This window comes from Sminthopsis crassicaudata, chromosome 5, assembly GCF_048593235.1.
Source record: "Sminthopsis crassicaudata isolate SCR6 chromosome 5, ASM4859323v1, whole genome shotgun sequence".
Classification (NCBI taxonomy): Eukaryota; Metazoa; Chordata; class Mammalia; order Dasyuromorphia; family Dasyuridae; genus Sminthopsis; species Sminthopsis crassicaudata.
Window position 1 is genome coordinate 196754786 of NC_133621.1, and position 22973 is coordinate 196777758.

Genomic DNA, 22973 nt, shown 5'->3' on the forward strand with positions numbered 1-22973 from the left:
TTTGTGATTATGTTCATATATTCCCTGGATTTATCCTGACAGGTAGATCCAAAGTATTTTATATTGTATGTAGTCATTTTAAGATTTTGTTGTTTATGTGATAAACTATGCTGCTCCTTTTCCTATTATTGAAATAATGTAGCATGCCTGGTACAAATCAGACTTTTTCATTGTGAATTATTCCTAGAGTTTCTCTGGTAAAGCTTTATTCAAAATATTTTCATCACTATTGATTAATGACAATAATATATAATAGCAGAGTGATTTCTGTTACTTCATTATTGCTCAGCATTTGGTAGATTTGTCATGTGTGTTGTTATTATTACATATTATATTATATTACATTACATTATAATATTACAGTTGGTAAGTAACTTAAATTTCTTGAGCCCCAATTTTCTCAGGGGGAAGTGATTTAAGAGATCATTTTTAAGGTCCAATGCATCTTTGTCATTGTTGGTATCCAGAACAATATGGAATGCTCAGTGTCATAGGTTTCTTGCCAATGTCTTTGTTGGTTTAAAGGCTTCACCAGGAACTAATACTGATTTTTCTTTGCCAGAATTTTAATTTATGGGTGAGTAAACTAAATTATAAGACTAACAACCACCATGTCATCAGAAACTATTGTAGAATGAGAAATTTTATCTTTCTCATTTTTATAGGGGCCTCAACTCCAAGAAATTCTGCATCACAAATCTAAAATAATTATATTTACTTTTATAGTAGAACTTAAAAAAAAAAAAAGCTGTTGCACATTCAAGTAAAACTCTACATGAAATATCTGGTCATTTTCCATTGAAATAGTTAGCAAACAAAAAAATTTATTTTGGAACACCAGTTTTTTATTTGAATAGGATTTTATTTTTCCAGTTACATGCAAAGATAGTTTTCAATATTTGTTCATTTTTTGTAAGATTTTGAGCTCCAATTTTTTTTCTTCTTCCCTCTCTTACCTTTTCCCTCCCCAAGACAGCAAGCAATTTAATGTAGGTTTTATATGTGCAAAATCATTTTGAAAAAAAGAGAGAACAGAATTTTTTTATCCACATTCAATCTCTCTAGTTCTCTCCCTGAGTGTGCCATGCCAAGTCTAATGTAATTGTCTTGGATCTTTGTATTACTGAGAAGAGCTAAATCTATTATAGTTGATCATTATACAATCTTGATGTATACAATGTTTTCCTGGTACTGTTTGCTTCACTCAGCATCAGTTTATTTAAGTCTTCCCAGGCTTTTCTGAAGTCAACCTGCTAATTTTTTCTTGTGGAACAATTATATTCCGTGACATTCATATGACATAACTTATTCATCCATTCCCCAATTGATGGATATCCACTCAATTTTGAAACACCACTGTTGTGAAGTATTACAAAGTTCTATTCTTTGTTTCATGGACTTTTTGGTTATTCAGACTATTTAGTCATGTCTAACTCTTCATGATTCCATGTGGAGTGTTCTTGGCAAAGATGTTGAAGTAGTTTGCAATTTTCTTCTTCAGTTCATTTTATATATGAAGAACGACAGCATAGAGGTTTAAGTGACTTACCCAGAGTCACACAGCTAATAAGTGTATGAGGTCAGATTTGAACTCAGGAAGATGAGTCTTCCTGACTCCAGGCCCAGCATTCCATACACTGTACCATCCAGATGCTTCATTTCTGGAATTCTCTCCTTATGAAAGTCTGAGTGTAAAATAAATAAAAGGGAAAGGAAACTATAGTCTCTCTTAGTAGGTTTGTTATTAAGTCTCAAAAAACAAATTAACAGCCAAATTTTATTTATCCTTTCTCTTGTGGTGTTCTGAAGAAGATTATCTCTGTCTTCAATTTGCTTTGTGACTAGTCTGGCTTATTTTTGTTCACTGAAAATGTCTACTGACACATTCCATTGTTGGTAAATTATTTATATCAACTATATAATAAAATGTGTTTCATTTTATTCTTTCTCCCTTTTTTTGCCATTGTTATTTCACATGGCACTTGTTCTTTTTCTTCATATGGGGAAAAAAGCTTTTGAAACTGATTTTTATCAGTGTAAACCGAAGGAGTTCCATCTAATCAGGTGGCTTTCTCGCTAAACTGAACTATGAAATGACATTATCACTGGTTTTATTCCTAGTAAATCAATTTAATGTTTCTATATTTCTATTATTCTGTGATCCTTTTTAGCAGTTCATGAATCACTTTTTTACTGCATAATATCTGTACATTTTATCTTTTAATACCATAATAATTCAGACTTTTTTCTGATTTGAAAAAAAGGGCCAAACATTTTTACACTGATTTTTTTTTTTTCAGATCATGGAGCACTGCATCCCGATTCCTATGATGTGGAAGGGATAACTGTATTCTAATCCTATCTCTTCCTTCAATACTCTTCTCTTATATACCATTCCAACACATTTGTCAGAATATAAACATTTATTATATGCCTACTTTTTGCTAGATATTATACTAAGTACTAAGAATACAAATATGAAAAAGAAAAACATTTCTTGCCCTGAAGAAGTAATATTGAAGCAAATGAAGAGATGGCTGACATGGGAACAGACCTGTTTAAATAAAAGGCTTTGGGAAGCATTTATTCTTTTTTTCACGTTCTATGCAGACCCCTAGCTCTCTTATAATATGGCTCCCTCTCACCCTCTCGAAACAGAGTGGGACCCAGAAGAAAGCTGTGTAATAATGGTATAATTTTTAAAGTATTTAAGTGAATCCATGCCTTCAATATAATTATCTCAAAGTAACTTCTTTCAATATTCTTCTTTCAATATCTCATTCATATCAGTTGCTTTACTGTCTTGGGATTTGAGATCAGTTTCTGACTTTTTGATAGCTTTCTTATGACTCAGTTATAGCTTCAGCAGTATTGTGAACAGATTCCTTTCAGAACAAATAAACTTGCCTTCTTGATGAAGAAACAACAATAACCAGTAATAAATTGGTACAAAAAGACCAAAACTCTAACTTAGGTTTCAATGGAGGTTTTCAAAAAGTATACAAAAAATATTTTTCTGGAATTATATGAAGCTATATATTTCCCAAATATCTTATTTTCTTTGAAATGCGAATTTGCTGGATTTTTTTTTGTGAGAAGAATGAAAATTTTTAAGACCATACTCTTCTTTACCTTTACTTAACTTGACTTGCCTGGAAGAAACAGAAACATGGGCCTTCAATTTAGCTATTTGTATTACATTTCAGCTTGCTATAAACTCTTATTATGTGTTCCAAAATATCTACATTCCTTAAGAAAGAAACTCTGCTACCTGTGCTAATACAGTTTCAGTGGCACTATTGCACCAAGCAAATTCATCATCCAGTATATTTGTCTTGCTTTGCTTACTTGTTGCTTCAATCTTTTTTTTACTTCTTCTTTCTTCTTTCCTTTTTTCCTGTGGATACTTCTTTCACCTTCATTATTTCCTTCTACAAGGAAAGAATTGGTTTAGCCATTTTCACTTTCTTGAAAAAGAGGCTCTTCTTTTGGTCTACATTGGTCTACTTCATCCCATCTTCCATCATTTTCCAGGACAATCTTCGTAAGAAGGATGACAGAATTGAAGAACTAGAAGAGGCACTAAGAGAAAGTGTACAGATAACTGCTGAACGAGAAATGGTGCTAGCCCAAGAGGAGTCAGCCAGAACCAATGCTGAAAAACAGGTCTGCTATTTTATAATTCACTGGCACTTCTGCTCAGTGAATTTAAGGTGCCGTTCAATTGGTAATTTATTAGTTCTAGGTAACATTTTGTATTTTGCAGATCTCAACACTTGGTCATGTTTAAGTATTCCAGGGTTAGATAAGTGCTCCAAAAATTGGTGGAGGATTTCTTTAAATGTATGGGAATTTAAATATATATATCTTAAGATCTTTAAGTCATATTAAACCAGTGCTCTTCTTTGAGGCATTCGTTTCATGTTTTTCTGCATGTTTTTAGCTATTGGAATCATAGAAACTGACAACATTGAACATGGCGTTTTCATTGAATAGCATTTTGAATAATTCTTTTGCTTATGTATTTTCATGTTTATTACATTGTAAGCTCTTTGAGAGCAGGAAACTTATTTTCTTTTATTCTGTATACTCACTAAAACAATTAAGGTTCTCAGTTTATATTTTCAAAATTTAGTTTTATCCAACTCTGCCATTTTTTTTTCTGTATTAATAATAACATTCAAAGGCTGATTATAATTAGTAGGGCAAAGTAAAAAAGATCCAAGTGTCATTATTTTTCATATTCACTAAAGGAGACTTGGTTAACACTTTTCTCTTACTAGAGTTGATTACATTTGGGAATTTAATTGACTTTTATTTTTTACTTGATTTTGCTGCCTTAGGTTGGGAATATTTGGTATAGTTTTTATGAGATTTTTCTTTTTGCAGAAAGTTGAGAAATAAGAAAGAAGGATCATTTATTTTTAGAGGCAATTTTATGCAATTAACCATAAGGATGCTTTCTTTTGTTCATAATAGGCAGGAATGAGACATTTGTTTTCAGAAAATTTTATCAGATCTCAAAGTGAGTAACTTTCCTTTATCTAATTCTGGAAAATGCTGTGTCCAATTTCCTTTTTGCATAATTTTCTCCATATCAAGTAAATTGAGTGTAGATAGTGAAAGAATAGCAAGCAGACATTGGTCCAGAACTGGAAGGGATCTCCTTTTAGCTTTATTTTGTGTACTTTTTTTTTTCCCACATTCTTTTCCTTCATTTTAAAAAGTCTAATTTTTTTTTCTTCTTCTGAGATTTCTTTTGTCTCTTGCTTAGCATATTTTTTCATTGTTTAATGAAAATATTCACACTAAAGGTATAGATACATATACATAGAGTTTATTAATTTTAATGATGCATTTTTATCTCTGTACCATGTGTGTTTTTTCTTTGTTATATTGGTCGCATACTTACTGTTGCCTGACCTGATTATAATTTGCTTTTAATTCCATGCTCTTTCTTTTTTCTTCCTTCCTTCCTTCCTTCCTTCCTTCCTTCCTTCCTTCCTTCCTTCCTTCCTTCCTTCCTTCCTTCCTTCCTTCCTTCCTTCCTTCCTTCCTTCCTTCCTTCCTTCCTTCCTTCCTTCCTTCCTTCCTTCCTTCCTTCCTTCCTTCCTTCCTTCCTTCCTTCCTTCCTTCCTTCCTTCCTTCCTTCCTTCCTTCCTTCCTTCCTTCCTTCCTTCCTTCCTTCCTTCCTTCCTTCCTTTCCTTCCTTTCCTTCCTTTCCTTCCTTTCCTTCCTTTCCTTCCTTTCCTTCTTTTTTTTGTGTGTGTGTTTATTTTGTTTTCTACTATTCTCTACTCCCTGTCTGAAGCTATTCAGTGATTTAGTGCATAAGACCAATCATTTGGCCTGTAAATGGTTCAAGGTATGAAGGAATTGCTTTTTTTGTTTCTGTCTCAGAAATTTTCCTATCCTCTTCCCTTAGTTTCTTTTTATTCCCTTACTCTCTTAAAATCCTAGTATAGATACTAATAATCTAATATTTTTGCTTATTGTGCTACTTAAACAGATTTCTGAAATCTCTTTTAAAAAAAAGAAATGTTTGCAATTTTAGCTTGGATGGGAGTTGGGGTTGGACTAGGAAAAAACAATCCTAAGAATTGCATCAAAGGCCAGAAATTTAGCATTTGCACATAGAAGAAAAATTATTTAAAAGAAATGTTTCTACCTTTGAAATGTGAACATCTTTGAATTTTCAAATATTATAAGTAGAAATGTAATTTGTAGAATACATTGTATCTATATTATCTCTACATACTAAAAATTATATATTGAAAAGAATATTGTTTGCTTCCTAATAATTCATTTATAAATTATGTGTGTATTACCACAACATTGCTATCTTGCATAAATCTTAATTGTGGCAATTTGTTTTTTGAGGGTAGATTGAATTTTTGGGAAAAAAATCAAAACTTATTGAAACCTAAGTCTCATAAATAAGGTGAGTTTAAGTTTAGCGGTACTTTTTAAATTCTAAAAAACAAATCAAAATAACCCATGTAACTAGAAAAGTCATAAAAAGACTTCTTTTCTTGTGGGCCTTGTCAGCTAACATTGATGATAATTTTGAAAAAAAGGAATTTCAACATGTTGGAATTACTGGAAATTTAATGAAATCTTTGGTGAAATGTTCTCGGTGACTACTTTGAGAAACAATGTGTTTTGAGTTTATAAGTTCTTATATATTCCTTTAAAAAATCAGCTTAGCCACATCACTAAATACAATGTTATCACCATCACAGAGTTGGAAGTAGAATTCATGATATTTTTAGTTTACTGGCTAATATTCCAATGTTGGGCCATGCTCCCTCATCTAAAATCAGATTTATCCTTTTATTCAAATTCATGCCAGTACCTTGTTTTATTCTTGGATGGCTCTGCCCTCCATAGGATTATGCCTCTTCATCTACACCTCCACTCTTTTCCACCTGTTCTGCCAAATCAAACTACCAGAGGCTATGGCTGAAAGGAGATAAGCCACTTAGCTGTGTACTTTTTCTTCTTTTTTTATTTTTACCTCCTAGATTCTTTATTTTCCTTTATTAATTTTAAAATTTTTGTTTTCCCCGGTTACATGTAGAAACATTTTTGGGGGCTATGCACGTACATTTTTTTTTTACACATTTCTTTATGAATCATATGGGGGGGGGAAATCAGAACAGAAAGGAAAAATCATGAGAGAAATAAACATAAAAAGTGCTGATTTATGTTTAGTATCTATAGTTTTCCCTCTGTATTTGGATGATGTTTTCCATTCAACATTTACCAGAATTGTCTTGGATCATTGAACTATTGAGAATAGCAACTCTGTCATAGTTAATCATCATACAATCTTGCTGTTGCTGTATACAATATTTTCTTGGTTTTGCTTGTTTCAGTCATCATTAGTTCATGTAAATCTTTATAAACCTTTCTAAAATCAGCATACTCATCTTTTTGTTTTTATTAATAGTTTTTATTTACCCGATATATGCATGGGTAATTTCACAACATTGACAATTGCCAAACTCCCTCACCCCACCCCCGATGGCACATTGACCAATACATGACAAACATGTTAAAGTATAAATTAAATACAACATATGTATACAATATTCATCATTTTTTTACAGAACAATACTATTCCTTTATTTTCATATACCATAATTTATTCAACTATTCCCCAATTGACGGGCATCTAACTAATTTTCTATTCCTTACAACTACAAAAAGGGATGCTACAAACATTTTTGCACATGTGGGTCCTTTTCTATCTTTTATGATCTCTTTGGGATACATGCCCAATAAAGACACTGTTGGAATAAAGGATGTGCACAATTTTGTAGCCCTTTGAGCATATCAACTATGTACTTCTTAAGAGTCTTAAGAGTACTTAAGTACTTATAATCTCTCACCTTTAATTCTGCCTTTGCAACTATTCCCTGATAATTGTAATCAAATTGCCATCAATCAGCCAGTATTTTAAAAATGTTTACTACGTGCCCCTCAAAAGAAAGGCCAAAAAAATAATTTCTCCATTTTAGAATCTTAATATTCAGATGGGAGAGACAATGTGAAAATAGCTAGCTAAATACAAAGATAGAAGATAATTATTCTGTAGAAACTAAGGAAACTGGGAAGAGACTAAGGAAATTGAAGGGAAGAGGAAGCAGGGAGAACATTTCAGTTAGTATAAAAACATAGAATTGCGATATAAAATGTCCTATGGGAGGACTAGAGAGTAGAAGTAGAGTGTGATATCTGGATTGTATGTAGAGTTCAGAGAATGTGTAGAAAAGTAATGTGTATGCAGACTGGGAGGGCAGGAAGGGAGCTAATTTGATGGACCTTAACTACCCAACATTAGACTTGTTTTCTGATGCTGTCAGTCACTGGAGTGATGCTGTAAAGAGTGTGTTAATGGGTTGATCTACTTTTTCATTCATATTTTTGTGACTCATAAGAGTCAGTCCCTTCCTATCTTTCCAGTAGAATTGGAGGGCAAGGATTCTTCCCTTTTGTATTTTTGTATTCCCAGAACTTAGAATAGCATTTGGTATGTTTTTCTGGGTTAAATAATATATTTAATTGATCTTATAAATTCTATAGTAATTAGATGGGTGCTTGAATAAAAAGCAAACTACTAATTCTCACCAAACTGAATAATAAACAATAAATTCAGTGAAAAAACTGTAAAAGGTGAATTCTACCTCAGAACTGAAAAAGAGGTTTTAGTAATGAATGAGGAAAAGTGGTTTTTCATATTTTGAGGGGGAAGTCCAAAATTAGTTATCATAATTTCTTTTCATTCATTTTCAGTTGTTTTATCATTATTTTCCTTTCAATCTATAATGTAGTCATATGGAGTTACCTACTTTTACTTATTTTACATTTGTTCACTTGTTATTAAACAATTATTTAACATAGGAAAGACAATTGCTGTGAAAAACAAAAAGAAAAGGAGTTACCATTTGTAAAAATTACACTTCTGTTCATTATTAAAAGAGTTAAAGCTTAGCTTAATGAAGAACACAGTGCTTTTTAAAAATTTATTTTTAACACACATTGCTTTTTGAATCAGGTTGGGAGAGAAAAATCAGAGCAAGAGGGAAAAACCATAGGAGAGATTTAAAAAAAAAAAAACCAGAATAAGGAAATAAACATAGCATGTGTTGATTTACATTGTCTCCTTAGTTCTTTTTTTGGATGCTGATGGCATTATCTGTCCAAAGTATATTGGGATTGCTTTGAAAAAAATACATAGTAGTAAAATCAAAACTATACCTTGTTTTATTCACAAGTTTTCATGGCTTCAGGAAATTAATCTTGAGATTATTCTCTTCAGAAAAGATTAAGAACAGTGAGAAAATTGACGATATATTTTATTATTTATAATTGTGAGTGGTCTTAATGAAAACAAAAATGTTGTAGCAAAACTCATCGATATGGTATTTGTAGGAAGTATCCTTAATGTTATGTTTACAGTTTAAAATTAAGAATTTGATCTAAAATAATGTAAGTTTAACAAACCAAAAGTTTAACAAACAAAAATAAAGTTGGATTCAATCCTAATTCATAAGTGCTATAACTATTTGATAAATTCATTAAAAGTTTAACAGTTACATAGGAAGATACAGATAAAATATAATAGTAGGCAGTTATGATAAAAATGCTTAGTAATCAAAATGGAATTTCAGAATCACAGAGAAAACTACATGTGAAAGTAATTGTGTGTACAGTTACATATATACATACATATACTTACTTATACCTATACATAAACTTTTTAAGTGCCCATAAAAATGCCCACAAAAATTTAGCATATAAAAGTTTACACATTTGAAAAGGCAGAAATTATATTGAGTATTTTCAAATCGGAGTGAGAGGAAAACAATAACATTAAAAAGAGAAAATAATATAAAACTATGTGTAAACTAACTAATGATGTATTAGAAAATTATTGTATTTTAAAAAGTATAAAGTCAATTGAAGCACATCCCTGGGAACTAGTAAATTGGGGGAAAAAAAACAAACACACACTTATTTGGGACCCTGAAGAAGACATATTGTCAAACATATAAAAACCCTTTCTACAAATAGGAATGTTGGGGAAATGCTTCTAACTTAATCAAGACAGGAAGATCCAGTTTCAAATGTGTGTAATTTTAATTGTCCCTTAAAAGCATAAGAAAAGGAGCAAAGGAGACATCCAATGGAAATATTAAAAAGCCAGTTATGGTTTTTTAGGAAAAAACAGAATAGAAAATAAAAGTATTGAATTGAAAAATAAAACCAAGAAATTTTTTTTGAAAAGACTGGCAAATTAGCAAAACAATGATAAATTAATTTTAATGGGAGAGAAATATGCAAATCAGCATATAAAAGTTAAAGACAAGAATAAAGAGAAAATACATTTAAAAATCATTAAATTGTATCAAAAGTTATATTTTAAGTTTTTATTAATGCTTTTTATTTTTTACATTAAAATTCTATTTTTGCATACTACTTTCCCCATACTCACCATTGAACAAGATTTCACAACAGAAAAATATCACATAAATCCAAGGGACAGTTAACTCATCTGACAGCATATACAAAATTTCAGATTTATGATGTCACTTCTTTAATGAACTTAACTGGCCAATAGGAATTTGAGTATGTTTAAAATTTATTATTTTAAACTCTTAAGAGAAATCAACAAACTTGTCAGGAAGTTGCCCCATATAAAAGTATAAATCCTTTGGGGCAGCTAAATGGCTCAGTGGATAGAGCATCAGCCCTGAAGTCAAGAGAATCCAAGTTCAAATGTGGCCTCAGACACTTAATACTTCCTAGCTCTATGACCCTGGGCAAGTCACTTAACCCCAATTGCCTCAGGCCCCCTCCCCCCCCCCCAAAAAAAAAAAAAATATATATATATATATATATATATACACACACACACATCTTTCTCTGGTGATATTTAATAATTGCATATTATTAAACAACTAGATAGCAAAAAAAGTGAATGTAGTTTCAAAAATAATAAGTAAAGTACCATTTAATTAAACAAAGTACTATATATGTGTACACACATTTGAAACTGGATCTTCCTGTCTTGATTAAGTTAGAAGCATAGCTTCCTCTCTGATTGTCATGGGAGCTTCCTTTTTTTCCAACCTGGATTAGTTCTATTTCTCCTTAGCCTAGTAATGTTGCTCTAGGGAGCTTACTATATTGCTACAGGTTGTGGGGACACCCGATCCACTTAAAACATTGCAGCTCAGAATCCCCAAATGTAAGCATTCCACTTATCTTAGCTTTTCTGGTAGCAGAAATTATAGGTATTTGTTACTTTTTACTTGACATAGTTTTGAAAATACTTAATAATTTCAACTTGATGACATCATGTGAATTCAATTGTGTCTCAAGAACTAAGACTAATCTACAAAAATCCACAAAAATCTTTTGCTTTATCATGTACTATCCATAAAGATCAAGAACACAGAATAAGTAACAAGAATTCTAAAACTATAATTACTGAAATAGACATGAATAATATGAGACATTTGTTTTTCATGACAGTTACTGAAATATAGTATAAAAGCAATTCATTCCATATTAACTTAAATATTTAATGCAACAACAATCAATACCAAGTTGTTCCTTTTCAGAATTAGATGAAACCACAGTGAAATTTTTTGGAAAAAAATGGGCTGAACATCAAGGCAATACCAGAAATAAAAATCTAGTAAAGTTTTTTGCCTTGATTTTATTTTGTTTCTCACTTGTTTTAGGAAAAGAAAAAGAAATGTCACTGTGATAGAATAGAATCTAGACACCCAACCAAATGGCATATAAAAATATTAGTGTTTGAAAAACCCAATAGAATTTTTATAAAAATAAAAACTCTGCTATATGGTAGGTTTAACTATAAAAAGGTATATAGCAAGTCTATAAGAAAATAGAATATTATATCTCAATTGTAGAGGGGAGATATCTTGGATCATTTTGTTTAACTGAGCTTCTTACTAAATTTTCATTAAACTGGTTTTCCCCCTCAAATTATTCTCTATTATCTTATGAGATGATATTGCCCATAATCTTTAATTGGAGACTTACTATAAATTAAATTATCTCTTCAGTTTTGGATGCACCTTTGTTCACACCTTTGTTTACACCTTTGTTTATAATGTTCTTGGTTGGGTTTTCTGGAGGTCTTAGAAACAGCTTTCTTTTTATTTCAGTAATCACCACAAGAATAACGAGGTGTTAAAGTCCAAAAGTCTTTATTGTCTCCTTCACCTGCTTAGCCTGGTGCTTTCTTTTGCCTTCTGAAGAGACTTGGTTTTAGTGGAGAAAATGCAGGAGGATAGACCACCATGGTGGTATTAGGTGAAGTGAGTGAATCTGTCTCTCAGTCCCCCTGGAGAGCCACCAGGAGCCTGACTGAAGATGGAATTGAATCTCTCTGAGTCCTCCCTGGCTTATATGCTCTTTTCTAAGTATAAACCAATCATTATATCACTAGGAAACCATTATTTGTTGTAAGATTAAATCAGTCATACTGAGAACTATTAAGCACCATGCTAAACTAGATAACTATTGTCTCATCAATTACACTGACTTAACATTTTATAAGAATACGTATTTCAGAGTCCTGGAATCATAACATTTGTTATATATTCTAGTTTTATAATTTGATTTCTTGTCTCATTGCTCAATTAAATCAGTTCTTTTTAAAGTTTACAATGATCTCTGAATTGCCAAATCTAATGGTCATTTTTCAGGTTTAATCCTTTACTTTTCTGCTGCATTTGTTACCATTCACCATCCTCCTGTCCTCTAGAGTGGAATATGAAATTAAATATCATGAAATACCATCTCTTTACTACTGATATACTCTTTAAGAATAGCTATTATTTATGTTTGGATTATCCTCATTAAAATGCCATTATATAGTAGCCATATAAGACAGTGATACTGAACATTTTGGGTTTTTTTTTTTTTTTTTTTGGTGGGGAGGGGGGACTATTAACAAGATACAAAAAAATTTCCCCCTCATCTTTAATAATTTTACTTCCAACAGCCTTATGAATCAGCTTTTTAAACTCTTAAAATTATGTCTCATCTATTTGACAATCAAAAGCTTTTACATCCTGGCTCTAGTCTGTTTTTCTAGTCCCACTATATTTTATTTATAGGATCATAGATTTAGAGTTTGAAGGTGCAGAAGGAGAAACTGAGACTGAGAGAAGTGACTAATTCATGTCAAGCAGCTAGTTAATGTTAGAGGCAGGATTTGAAGTTACTGACTCCAAGCACAATACTTTTATTAATGGTACACTTAGCTGCCTCTAGGTATTCTAAGTTGGAATTCAGCCCCAGTAATTTCTTCCTATTCATCGCACATTGGCATTCTATTCCCCATGTATGTGTCTTTACACTGGCCATACCCTATGTTGTAAAGCAGGAGTTCTCAAACTACGCCCCTCGGGCCGGATGCAGCCGCTGAGGAAGTTTATGTGTCCCCCGGTTATGGCAAATGGGCTATGGGGCGGAGACAGAGTGTGAGGTTTTGTTTTTACTATAGTCCAGCCCCCCAACAGTCTGAGGGACGTGAACTGGCCCCCTATTTAAAAAGTTTGAGAATCGCTGTTCTAAAGTGTCCCTTACTTCCTTCAAGACTTAATTCAAGCATCACCTTCTGCATAAAATCTTTGTTAATCCTCCCTACTGCTAATATCTTCCTTTCATAAATAGTTTATGTTTACTACTTCATTTTTATTCAGAGGCAGAACTTAAATTAAGGCAAACTTAAAGAGGAAGAACTAATCTTCCTGGCTCTGGTGCCACGGGAACCACCTGTTAAAGGTTGCTGGGGATCTAATTCTGACCAGCAGAATAGATCTTATCATGTGAGAAGATGGTAATGATACAAGGAGATGGAGAGGCAGTTACAGTAAAAACCCATGAACCTCTCTCATTTATTTCATTCCCAATACAGAATGTATATAAAAGTTTTTAAGTACAGCAAGGTTATTAAAATTAAAACACTTTTACAAGCAACATCTGCATCAGTAAATTTGTTTTATGATCTCCAGACAGATATCTCTGATTGTCAGGGTCATGTGTTCCTTGAGTCAGTCAGTTCTGCTCAGAGAGTAAGATAAAAGTAAAGACTTGATTTGCAGCTTCTTACCTCTGTAAAAATCAAGAATTCTTTTAGTCTCTAAAGTATGCTGTGATTCCCAGTTGTGGGGCTTCAGAGAACTAACCTGCCCCATACGGTGCAGTCCCCTTGAACTCTTTACAGACTTTTCTGGGTTCCACATTTAAGCGTGGTCCTCAACATCTTTCTTCTGGCACATACTGATTATGTAATATTGAGAGCCGCTCTAGGTTCTAGGTTCTAGGAAGGAGAATTCTACAAAAGGCAGAGAGGGGACCATTTTTCTCTTGTAGCATGAGGTGTCTCACCAGATTTCCTGCCTGGGAGCAATTGGAGCTATATTTCCTCATAATGATTTTTTTTTTTTCTGTGATGCAGAATGATTTAACTATTTTTAATATCCTGCGAATTTCCACTCCAAAATATTTTGGCTATCTCTTTTAAAAACTAATTTGCCCCCAAATTAAGAAGTTTCTCAGATCTTATTTATTTCCAAAGATTATCATAATATCTATGCAATGAAATATAGGTTGATAATTGAATTAGTGTGGAAACTAATATGAGCTATTTCTAATTAAAAGATAATTCTTTAAACACTTTTTCTAGTTGCTTTTTGTGAACAAAAATACATTTTTCTGTGGGAGCATATCTTAAGAAAGCTATTAAAAATGAAAACATTCAGATTCAGATGATATTGGTTCATAGCAATAGACTCAAATCATGTCATTTTTCATTTAGTATTCAAAGAAAGATAAGTACCATAGGCTTCCTACATCAGTTTTCACATTCAGTAGTTTACCTTTTGAGTCCAGAAGCCCATGCTTCACACGTTCCCCCAGATTGTTTTTAAAAAAAAAAATATATATATATATATATACACAATTTTACTACTTTAGTGGTGAAATACTACTTTACAAATGATAAAATAGCCAAATGCAAAAAACTCAGTCAATACATATTGATACATTAATAAATATATAATAAATTGTCTGTCCTCCTAGAATGTAAGATGGGGGTGTGAGGAAGAAGGAAGGGAAGGATAAGAGAGAAACCACTGCTTTGCCTAGACATTTTAGGAACTTTAACACTGATAAACTAATTGTGTATTGATCCAAGTTAGCCTTTTTTTGCCCAACTTTGAACTTTGCAATTATGTTTCTATTTTTATAAGTATACCATCCATTATGATTAAGTTAATATTCAAATGTGGTCGTTTCAATGTCTTCAGTGATCTAAATAATTTATTTTTTCAAATCTTTGCTACCTTTCATCTGTTGTCCATACTTGGAGGTATATCCTTCAATGTTCTTGAATCATTTTGTGTAACTGGGCCTCTTAACAAGCTTTCATTAAACTGTTTTTTACTCTTCACTGCTTTCCATTATTTTGCAAGGTAATATCACTCATAATCTTCTGTTGTTCTTTTTCATAAGATTTTACAAGGGAACTTATATTCTGAATCAGTGTTGACCTTGATTATAAAATATCATTCCACTTGGCATGTCGGTCAAGTGTTTTCTAAGACACTTCTTAATTTCTTTTGGAATTTTCATTATGGCAATTGATTTATATTAACAACTAAATTATATTGATTAATTTCTACGTGATAATGTTATGATGAATGTGTGTCCTATCAAATTTCCTATTTTTACTGTCAACAACTTATTTCAGTATATCACATTGAAATATTTAATTGCATATCCTTTTCTCACTTTGACTCTGTTTAATAAATAATTTTGAACTTTTTGCTAAAAAGGTGTCATTAATTTTTTTCCTGAGAATATAAATATGATATATTGCTACATCATTCTCAAAGCTTTTCTAATATGATAGAAGCTTGTAAAATTTGTATAACACTAGTATTACTTTTATAAACCTGGACTTACACTCATGTTGTGATATAATTTAAGTGTAAATTTCTGAGTTTTTTATGGATATCTATAAATATATATTATTTATGAAAATTAATCACACCTGGGGTTAGGCTTTCTAATTATTTTTTCTTTTAGTGTCTTTTCTTAGTGATCATTTTAACCAGGATTTGCAAAAAGTTGGATATGATAAAATTATAACGAATGAATTAAATTTACAGTAATGTCTATAGCTTAATTATCCTAAGAGTGTTCACTACTTGAAAGAACTTTATAGCAAATGTTTAGATAAAGCTGAGAATATTTTTGTAATATAGCCATTTTAAATGATTTAAGAAATCTGTGATCTTGTTTATTGGGTTTGTTAAAAAATGGAGAACATTTTTAATTTGTTTCACCTCTTGCATAATTTTTTTACTCAGCAAAATTTAAAGGTATCCTAAATTTTATAATATCTGTTAAAACATTGAAAAATTTATGAAGAAATAAAAAATAAGCCATTAAAATCCTTGCTGATTTTTTTTTATTAAAAATGGCTTATAATGTTGATTAAGCATACATACAAGTATTTGTGAATAAACTACCATGTGATGTACAATAAAAGAAATTTTGTCCTCAATTAGTTTTCTTTGTACCATTTGTAACATTTATGAAGGGCCTAATATTTGGCAGAAACTTGTACTAAGCACTGGGGATATACAATTGCTGTTTATCCTTTGTTCTCAAAGAGGACCATGACATCAGGAAGAACATGTCATGACTTGTAAGTGAATTGGATTTGAGTGAAGGTGGTGTGCAAAGTCACCAACCTCACTCTCTCCTCCAGAGCCAAGTTGAATCCAATGGCCAGGTAAGAAATAGGACCACTTGGAAATGGCCCTAGATGCAGTGGGAGGCCTTGGTCTTTTTAAGCTGTAGTCTTTTCCAGGTCTCAAGACCTTGCCCTCAAGAGCTTAAAATCTAATGGAAGGAGAGTGGAACATGGGGAGGAGAGGAAAGCACCAGGAGACATCTAGTTTTATGTTGTTTAAACCAGCAGAGTAGCAGATACAAAATGAAATGAGCCCAAAAGTCTGGGTTCTGCCCTCTACAAAGGAAAGCATTGGGAAGAGTTTGACACTGAACACCTTAGCCTTCCAGTCAGAGGAGAGAGGAGGCTGAAGGAGGTAGTGAGTGGTGTGATGGTAAACACAAATATATACAGCTCAAAGGTATTACAGAGAGGTTGCTTATCTGAAGTTCACTCTTTCAGTGAATTCACATCTAGCTGTGTGTGTGTAAATAGAGATGTGATAAAATCAGTGATATCAGTGTGTCAAAAACATATGTGCAAATGTGAAATTCTCCATTTAAAATGCACCCCAAAGCTTCCTTTTAAGAAACAGTTTGATGGGAGATTTTTTTGCTGAAGAGTTGCTAAGTAGTTGCTATTTATGTTAATTTAATTGAAGGATACCAATTTATACCTTCTGGTCCCATAGTTTAATAACTACTATAATTATCTCAGTTTAGGAGATGAAAGGGGATTAAGACATGGGAAAGGAGGTTGTCTGGCTATTATGTGTTGTAATCCATATTTTTCATGTGATTGATCTCCCTTTGACTATCCAGAAACTAGGTACAATCTTTCATTTTTGCTAGGAATAGAGTAAAGTTCTCTCTTTTATCCCTCTTTCACACTCTCTCCTCCTCTCCCCTTACCTCACTCATTAGGAAAAAGTTTATTGCCACAAAAATTACTGCTTGACAAATAGTAAATCTAAGATTGTTGCATTTGGCGATGTTCTTCCTCACTGAAGGGTTTTTTGGTTACTAAATAGATATATTTTGTGATAAGCTTGCTTTTGCTCCCTATTTAAAATGAAAAATACAAATATGAATAATTTCCCATGTATGAATGGTGCAGGGAGAAAAATAGAAATGACTCATGAAGTCTATTCCTTGCTTTTTGATTCTTTTTCTTGACTTTTAAAAAAAATAATCTTTCTTCACTCTACTTTCTATTTGAACATAGTTTTGCACATAGTTTTCTTTTTTTTCTTCATGTTCCTTACAGTTTTTGTCTTCCCATTAGTCTCTTAATAGTTTTTCAAAGGGAAAAATGAAGTAGACAATAAAAATCTAGTTTGAATCGATAAAATTGGATCCTTTATATTCTTAATACCTTCCTTTTCTTTAAAGATGTATCATTGAAAGTTGTTTCCATTATCATACTTGAACATCCTTTTCTAATTCTATCCTGTCACTTATTCTATGATTTCTAGAAGGCTCCTCAAAAATGGATTTTTAATAACTTATCTTTTTTTAATATATGTTTGAGTTGTCAAAATATGATGTCTTTGGTGGTTTATTAAGAGAGGAAAGATTTTTTTTTCTCTTGACTCAAACATAAAAGAAATGTAATTGGTTGCTTATAAACTGTAACAAACTTCAGATGATATTATATTAACAATAAGGGCTCTTTAGGTGAGTTAGAAATCTTAGGTTTCTTTGGAGTTGTTTGTTCCAAGATTTATATCAAATTCCATAAGCTCTTATGTATTCATTACTGCTGTGTTTTAAATCATTTTCTTTTGGTAATTGTGTTCTATTTTTTCTCATTTCTGTGTTCCTTAAAGGTGGAAGAATTGATGATGGCCATGGAAAAGGTAAAACAGGAACTAGAATCCATGAAAGCAAAGCTGTCTTCTACTCAACAATCATTAGCAGAAAAGGAAACTCATTTGACCAATCTTCGGGCAGAAAGGAGGAAACATTTGGAAGAAGTCTTAGAAATGAAGTAAGTGTTTATAATTTATTTCATGCAAATGTTTTAGAAACTTTTTTCCTATATTGATTTTATCTTTTATCATTGTTTATTGGCACTTAGAAAATTAGAAAATTTTAGAAATGATAGGCATGTTACTAGTTATCTAGACCAACTTAAAAGAAAACTCACTATAAATACCAAGCTTATTCTGTACTTCAATACCTCCTATGATGAATTACCTCCTTTCTCCTGGGGCAGTCCATTCCACTTCTGAGTAGTTTTAATTGTCAGAAGAATTTTCCTTGCCTCAAGCTTGAGTTTGCTGCTTTGTCATTTTTGTACTCATTGTTACTAATTTTGCTTTCTTGAACCATCACACAGAGATAACTCTTCTCATATGAAAGCTCTTAAAAATCTTGAAGATGTCCGTCAAATCTCTTCTCTAGGCCCAAAGTTCCAAGTTCCTTAAACTTATCCTAATGTAACATGGACTCAAGGTCCTTTCAACAGCCCCACTGCCCAACTTGTCAATGTCTACTTTAAATTATTACTTCCAGGTCAGAAGATAATACTTTTGGTATAATCTGAACAATGAAGAGTATAACTATCACTGCTTACTTCCTGGAAATTATACCTTCCAGTGCTACTCAGAGTCACATTAGCTCTTTTGTTTGTCACATCACACTTCAAACTCAAATTGAACTTGTAATCCCCTAATACTCCCATAGATCTTTTACTGATAAAATGCTGTCTATGTTAATTCTATTCTATGCAATGCATAATTTTATCTCTAAAATTGTGTAATCATTTAGAGAATTGAGGGAAAAACCTCGTCTAGAAAGCCTTATGAATGATGAGTCTATGAATGAATGAATCAATTTTCTCTATTATTTCAGTTACCAATTTTGCTGGTAAAATATTCTCTTTGTTAGCCAATTTAGCCTTATTCCTTTCTAAATGATGATTCTTACATTAATATTTCATATCTCTAAAATTCCTTTCTAAATGATGATTCTTATATTAATATTTCATATCTCTTATACATATTCCATACAAATTCATATTTGTACAGTTTGTTATTACAAAAAATTTATGAATTAGTTTGTCTGAATATTTTTATTACTATTTTCCAGATAAAAATTTTAGCCTCAGAGAGGTTAAATGATTTGCCGAAAGTCAGAGTTAGAAAATCAGTCTTGAAAATCCATGTGTAGAGTTTGTTGCTTAATCCTAATTTATAGTTAATGCTAGATTTAGTGCTTGGCAGTCCTTCCTGCTTCTTATGTGCAAATAATCTTAGGGGTGTGTGTGTGTGTGTGTGTGTGTGTGTGTGTGTGTGTGTGTGTGTGTGTGTGTGTGTTTAATGGAGTGGTTGGAGAAACACTATATTTTAAAGTAGTATTTACTTTTTGAGACCTACCTGCAGAATATGTTATGTTGGAAGGAAGAGATACAATATAAAACAAAGATTATCTAAAATGGGTGAAATAAATCATTCCAGGTGTCAGGAGATTAGAGAGTGGAAGAATGTGACAGTTAAAGTAAATGCTTGTTATTGGAGTTACCTGATAGAAAATTCTCACCAAAGATGAATGAGGTATATCCTCTGGAGGAGGATAAAAAAAGCTTCTTGTTCTCTATTCTGTGCACAAATTCTCTCAGATGAGAGAATAATCCAGCACGAATCAGAGAAGAAGACACTGCTTAGAGGTGCTGATGAAATACTGACATACATAATGGAGAAGCCTGTTTAATTCAGTAGTTACTTCTGTTTTCTTAATTTTTTTTTAAACCATAACAATTATATCTGTGATATTTTTCTAACTTCCCCTCTTTAAGATTACCCAAAAAATGGATTCTTAAAATAGCAGTTGTTCATTTACTTTATGGACTTCATCTGGTCTAACCTCTTTTTACTGTCCTTGTTTTCTTTAGCATCATTTCTGCTTCATCATGTAGCACATCAAATATTGTGATGTTAAAGTCCTGATATGATTCTACTTTTGTTAATGGAGAAAGAAATTTGAAATTATGTAAGAGGAAAATATGAAAGCATATTTAACTTCTGCTCACTTTAGTCTGTACTATTTGATAATTCTAAGGTTAAACTAAATTTTCTATTTTGGAATATCTTGGTCAGATTCAGTGAAGAAATGAGATATGAGTGGTGTGGATATAGAATGTAGCTTTTCTTCATCTCTGCATTTTATGATTGTAGTTTCTGAGCAATATTTTACAAATAAGTGATTGCCCTACATTTTTGGAGAGTTATTCAACTATTCATTATGGTGGTAAACTGACCTAACAGTGTGATTCATTAAAAAAAAAATGTTGTTGTTTAACTAGGTCTCAAAAAAAACCCAACAAAAAACAAAACAAACAAACAAAAAAACCAACATTTTTATTGGCAGAGCAAACATTGATTTCCTTACTCTTTGGTGGTTTTTAATTTTTTTTTTTTTTTTTTGTTCTTTAAAAAAATTGTGAAACAAAAAACAACTAAATGAAAAGAAACAATTTAGTTTGAGATATACTATCAAGAGATAATAATCCTTTATCCAGGTTTCTGTTGCAGTTCTACCCATTACTAGTATGACCGTTGTAAAATGAGAGAACTCAAAAAAATTATGCTTTTCATTTTTAAGAAAAAAAATTTAATTGACCTATAAATTTGACTATCCCAAGAATTTGTGTGGAAAGGAATATCTCTCAGTTGTATGTGAGAATCATAGTAGCTTTTAATGATGCATCTTATAACCATTTCGCTGACAAGTAACTGAGCTAAACTACCATGTTAGGGGCTTGTTAAAATATACATAGTGGATACATGTGTATGTTATTTCTTCTGTCTCTCCATATTTAGCCTTTTTGTGGAATTGTTTATATATCTCGATTTGATTTTCTTTCTGTCTTCTGAATCTTATACCTAGTCAACGAGACTTATTAAGTGTCTGCTGTATAACAGGTACTGTATTAAACTCTTGAGGATACAAAGAAAGGGTCATACATGGTGTCCTTACTTTGAAGGTGTTCACATTTTAATGGGGGAGATAACTTGTATATAACTATGTAAATGGAAGATATAGGCAGTGTAAATAGAAGGCACTCTGAGGAAAACCATGGGAAAGTAAGAGTGGACCAGGGAAAGCTTAATGCAGAGTTAGAATTTGAACTAATTCTTGAAAAAAGCTAGGGAATCAAGGAGATAGAGATGTGGAGGGGAATGTATTCTAAGTATGAAGGACAGTAAGAGAAAAGGCACCATATTGTAGTTAGGAGGGTGAGAGCTCTCTGCAAGGAATAATTTAAAAGGTCAGTGTTGCTTGACTGTAGAGTGTATGGAGTGGAATCCAGTATAACAAGACTGATTTAAGTAGGATGGAACCAGATTATGAAGGACTTCAAAGCCAAACAAGTTTCCTCTGCTTTACCAGAACTAAAATCCATACCACATGTCAGAGTGATGGTTTCAAGGAAGTGAGTCATTCATTTGTTCACTTTTTTGGGGGGAAGGAGGCATTCCTTGACCATTGCTAGTATTTTTATGTGTAACGTACCTTATGCTTTCCTGTGCTCTGGAATGTTCTTGTTTTCTTCACTTACATTAAAGTTTACTTGTGTTCCATTTATGTCTGTAGGAGGAAATAGATTCACTATAGAAACTCTCTCTTATGCAGAAATTGACTATTGCCTTTTTTAGATAATGTAATCTAGTTAAAATGCAGTTTCCTAAAGACCTAGTCATGAAAAGAAATATTTTTAATCTCATTTTTCCTTCCATTGCTTTTTATGTCAGTGAAGGGGAAAAGAACATGCATTTATTAAATACCTACTATACATCAAATGTTAGGTTCTTACTAAGTGCTAAATTGGTAATTAACAATTCTCTAGTTCCAGGCCTTTACTGAGAGTTTTACTTGTGAGTTCCTGGGGAGGAGCTTACATGCTTAGGAGGAGCAAGTTCATTGGTTGAAGTAATTTTTCCCAGAAGCCGTGTTATCCCACGCCCATTCTCTGGGAGGATTAAAGGGGGCGGCACTGGAGAGATAGAGAAGAGTCTCTGTTCTAGGTCAGACCTGAGGCGGCTCTCTGGAGGGAGAGAAAGAGTCTCTATACAAGGGTCAGAATTGGTGGCAGTTAATAACAGCAGATCTCCTCCCAGAAAGCAATCGGCAGTTTCTGGAGACAACACAACATTACAAAAGTGGAGAAGTAATATAAGAAAATGAGAAGAAGGAAAAAGAAACTAGACATAAAAATCTATGATAGTGGCAGAGCAGAAGATAACACTATGGAAAGCAGTTGCAAGCAAAGCCTCAAAGAAAAATGGAAGTGGGACACAAGTCCAATATGAATTCCTGTAGGAGTTAAAGAAAGAAATAACAGGAGTAGAAAAAAATTGGAAAAGTAACATGAGTGATACAAAAAAAAAGTATGAAGATAATTAACAACTTTGTAAAAGAGGAACTAAAAAAAAGTTGAAGAAAACTACACATCAAAAACAGAATTGACCAAAAGGTAAAAGATGCAAAATAAATTCACTGAAGAAAAAAAACACCTTGAAAATCAGAACTGGGCAAATGGGAAAAATTACTTCAACCAATGAACTTGCTCCTCCTGAGCATGAAAGCTCCTCCCCAGGAGTTCACAAGTAAAATTCCCAGTAAAGGCTGGAATTAGAGAATTGTTAAGTACCAATTTAGCACTTAGTAAGAACCTAATA

At 32.2% G+C, this 22973-nt stretch overlaps 1 protein-coding gene across 12 annotated transcripts in view; it reads left to right on the forward strand.

Moving 5' to 3' along the window:
* ERC1 (ELKS/RAB6-interacting/CAST family member 1) overlaps positions 1-22973 on the forward strand; it is a 327147-nt gene that overhangs the window by 168431 nt on the left and 135743 nt on the right. For 8 of the 12 annotated variants that reach the window (XM_074269366.1, XM_074269370.1, XM_074269371.1 and 5 more), the window contains 2 exons: positions 3535-3666; positions 18120-18280. In XM_074269366.1, coding sequence (XP_074125467.1) covers positions 3535-3666; positions 18120-18280 — 293 coding nt within the window. The remainder of the gene's footprint in view (positions 1-3534; positions 3667-18119; positions 18281-22973) is intronic. The other 4 variants (XM_074269372.1, XM_074269374.1, XM_074269376.1 and 1 more) reach the window with 1 other exon arrangement.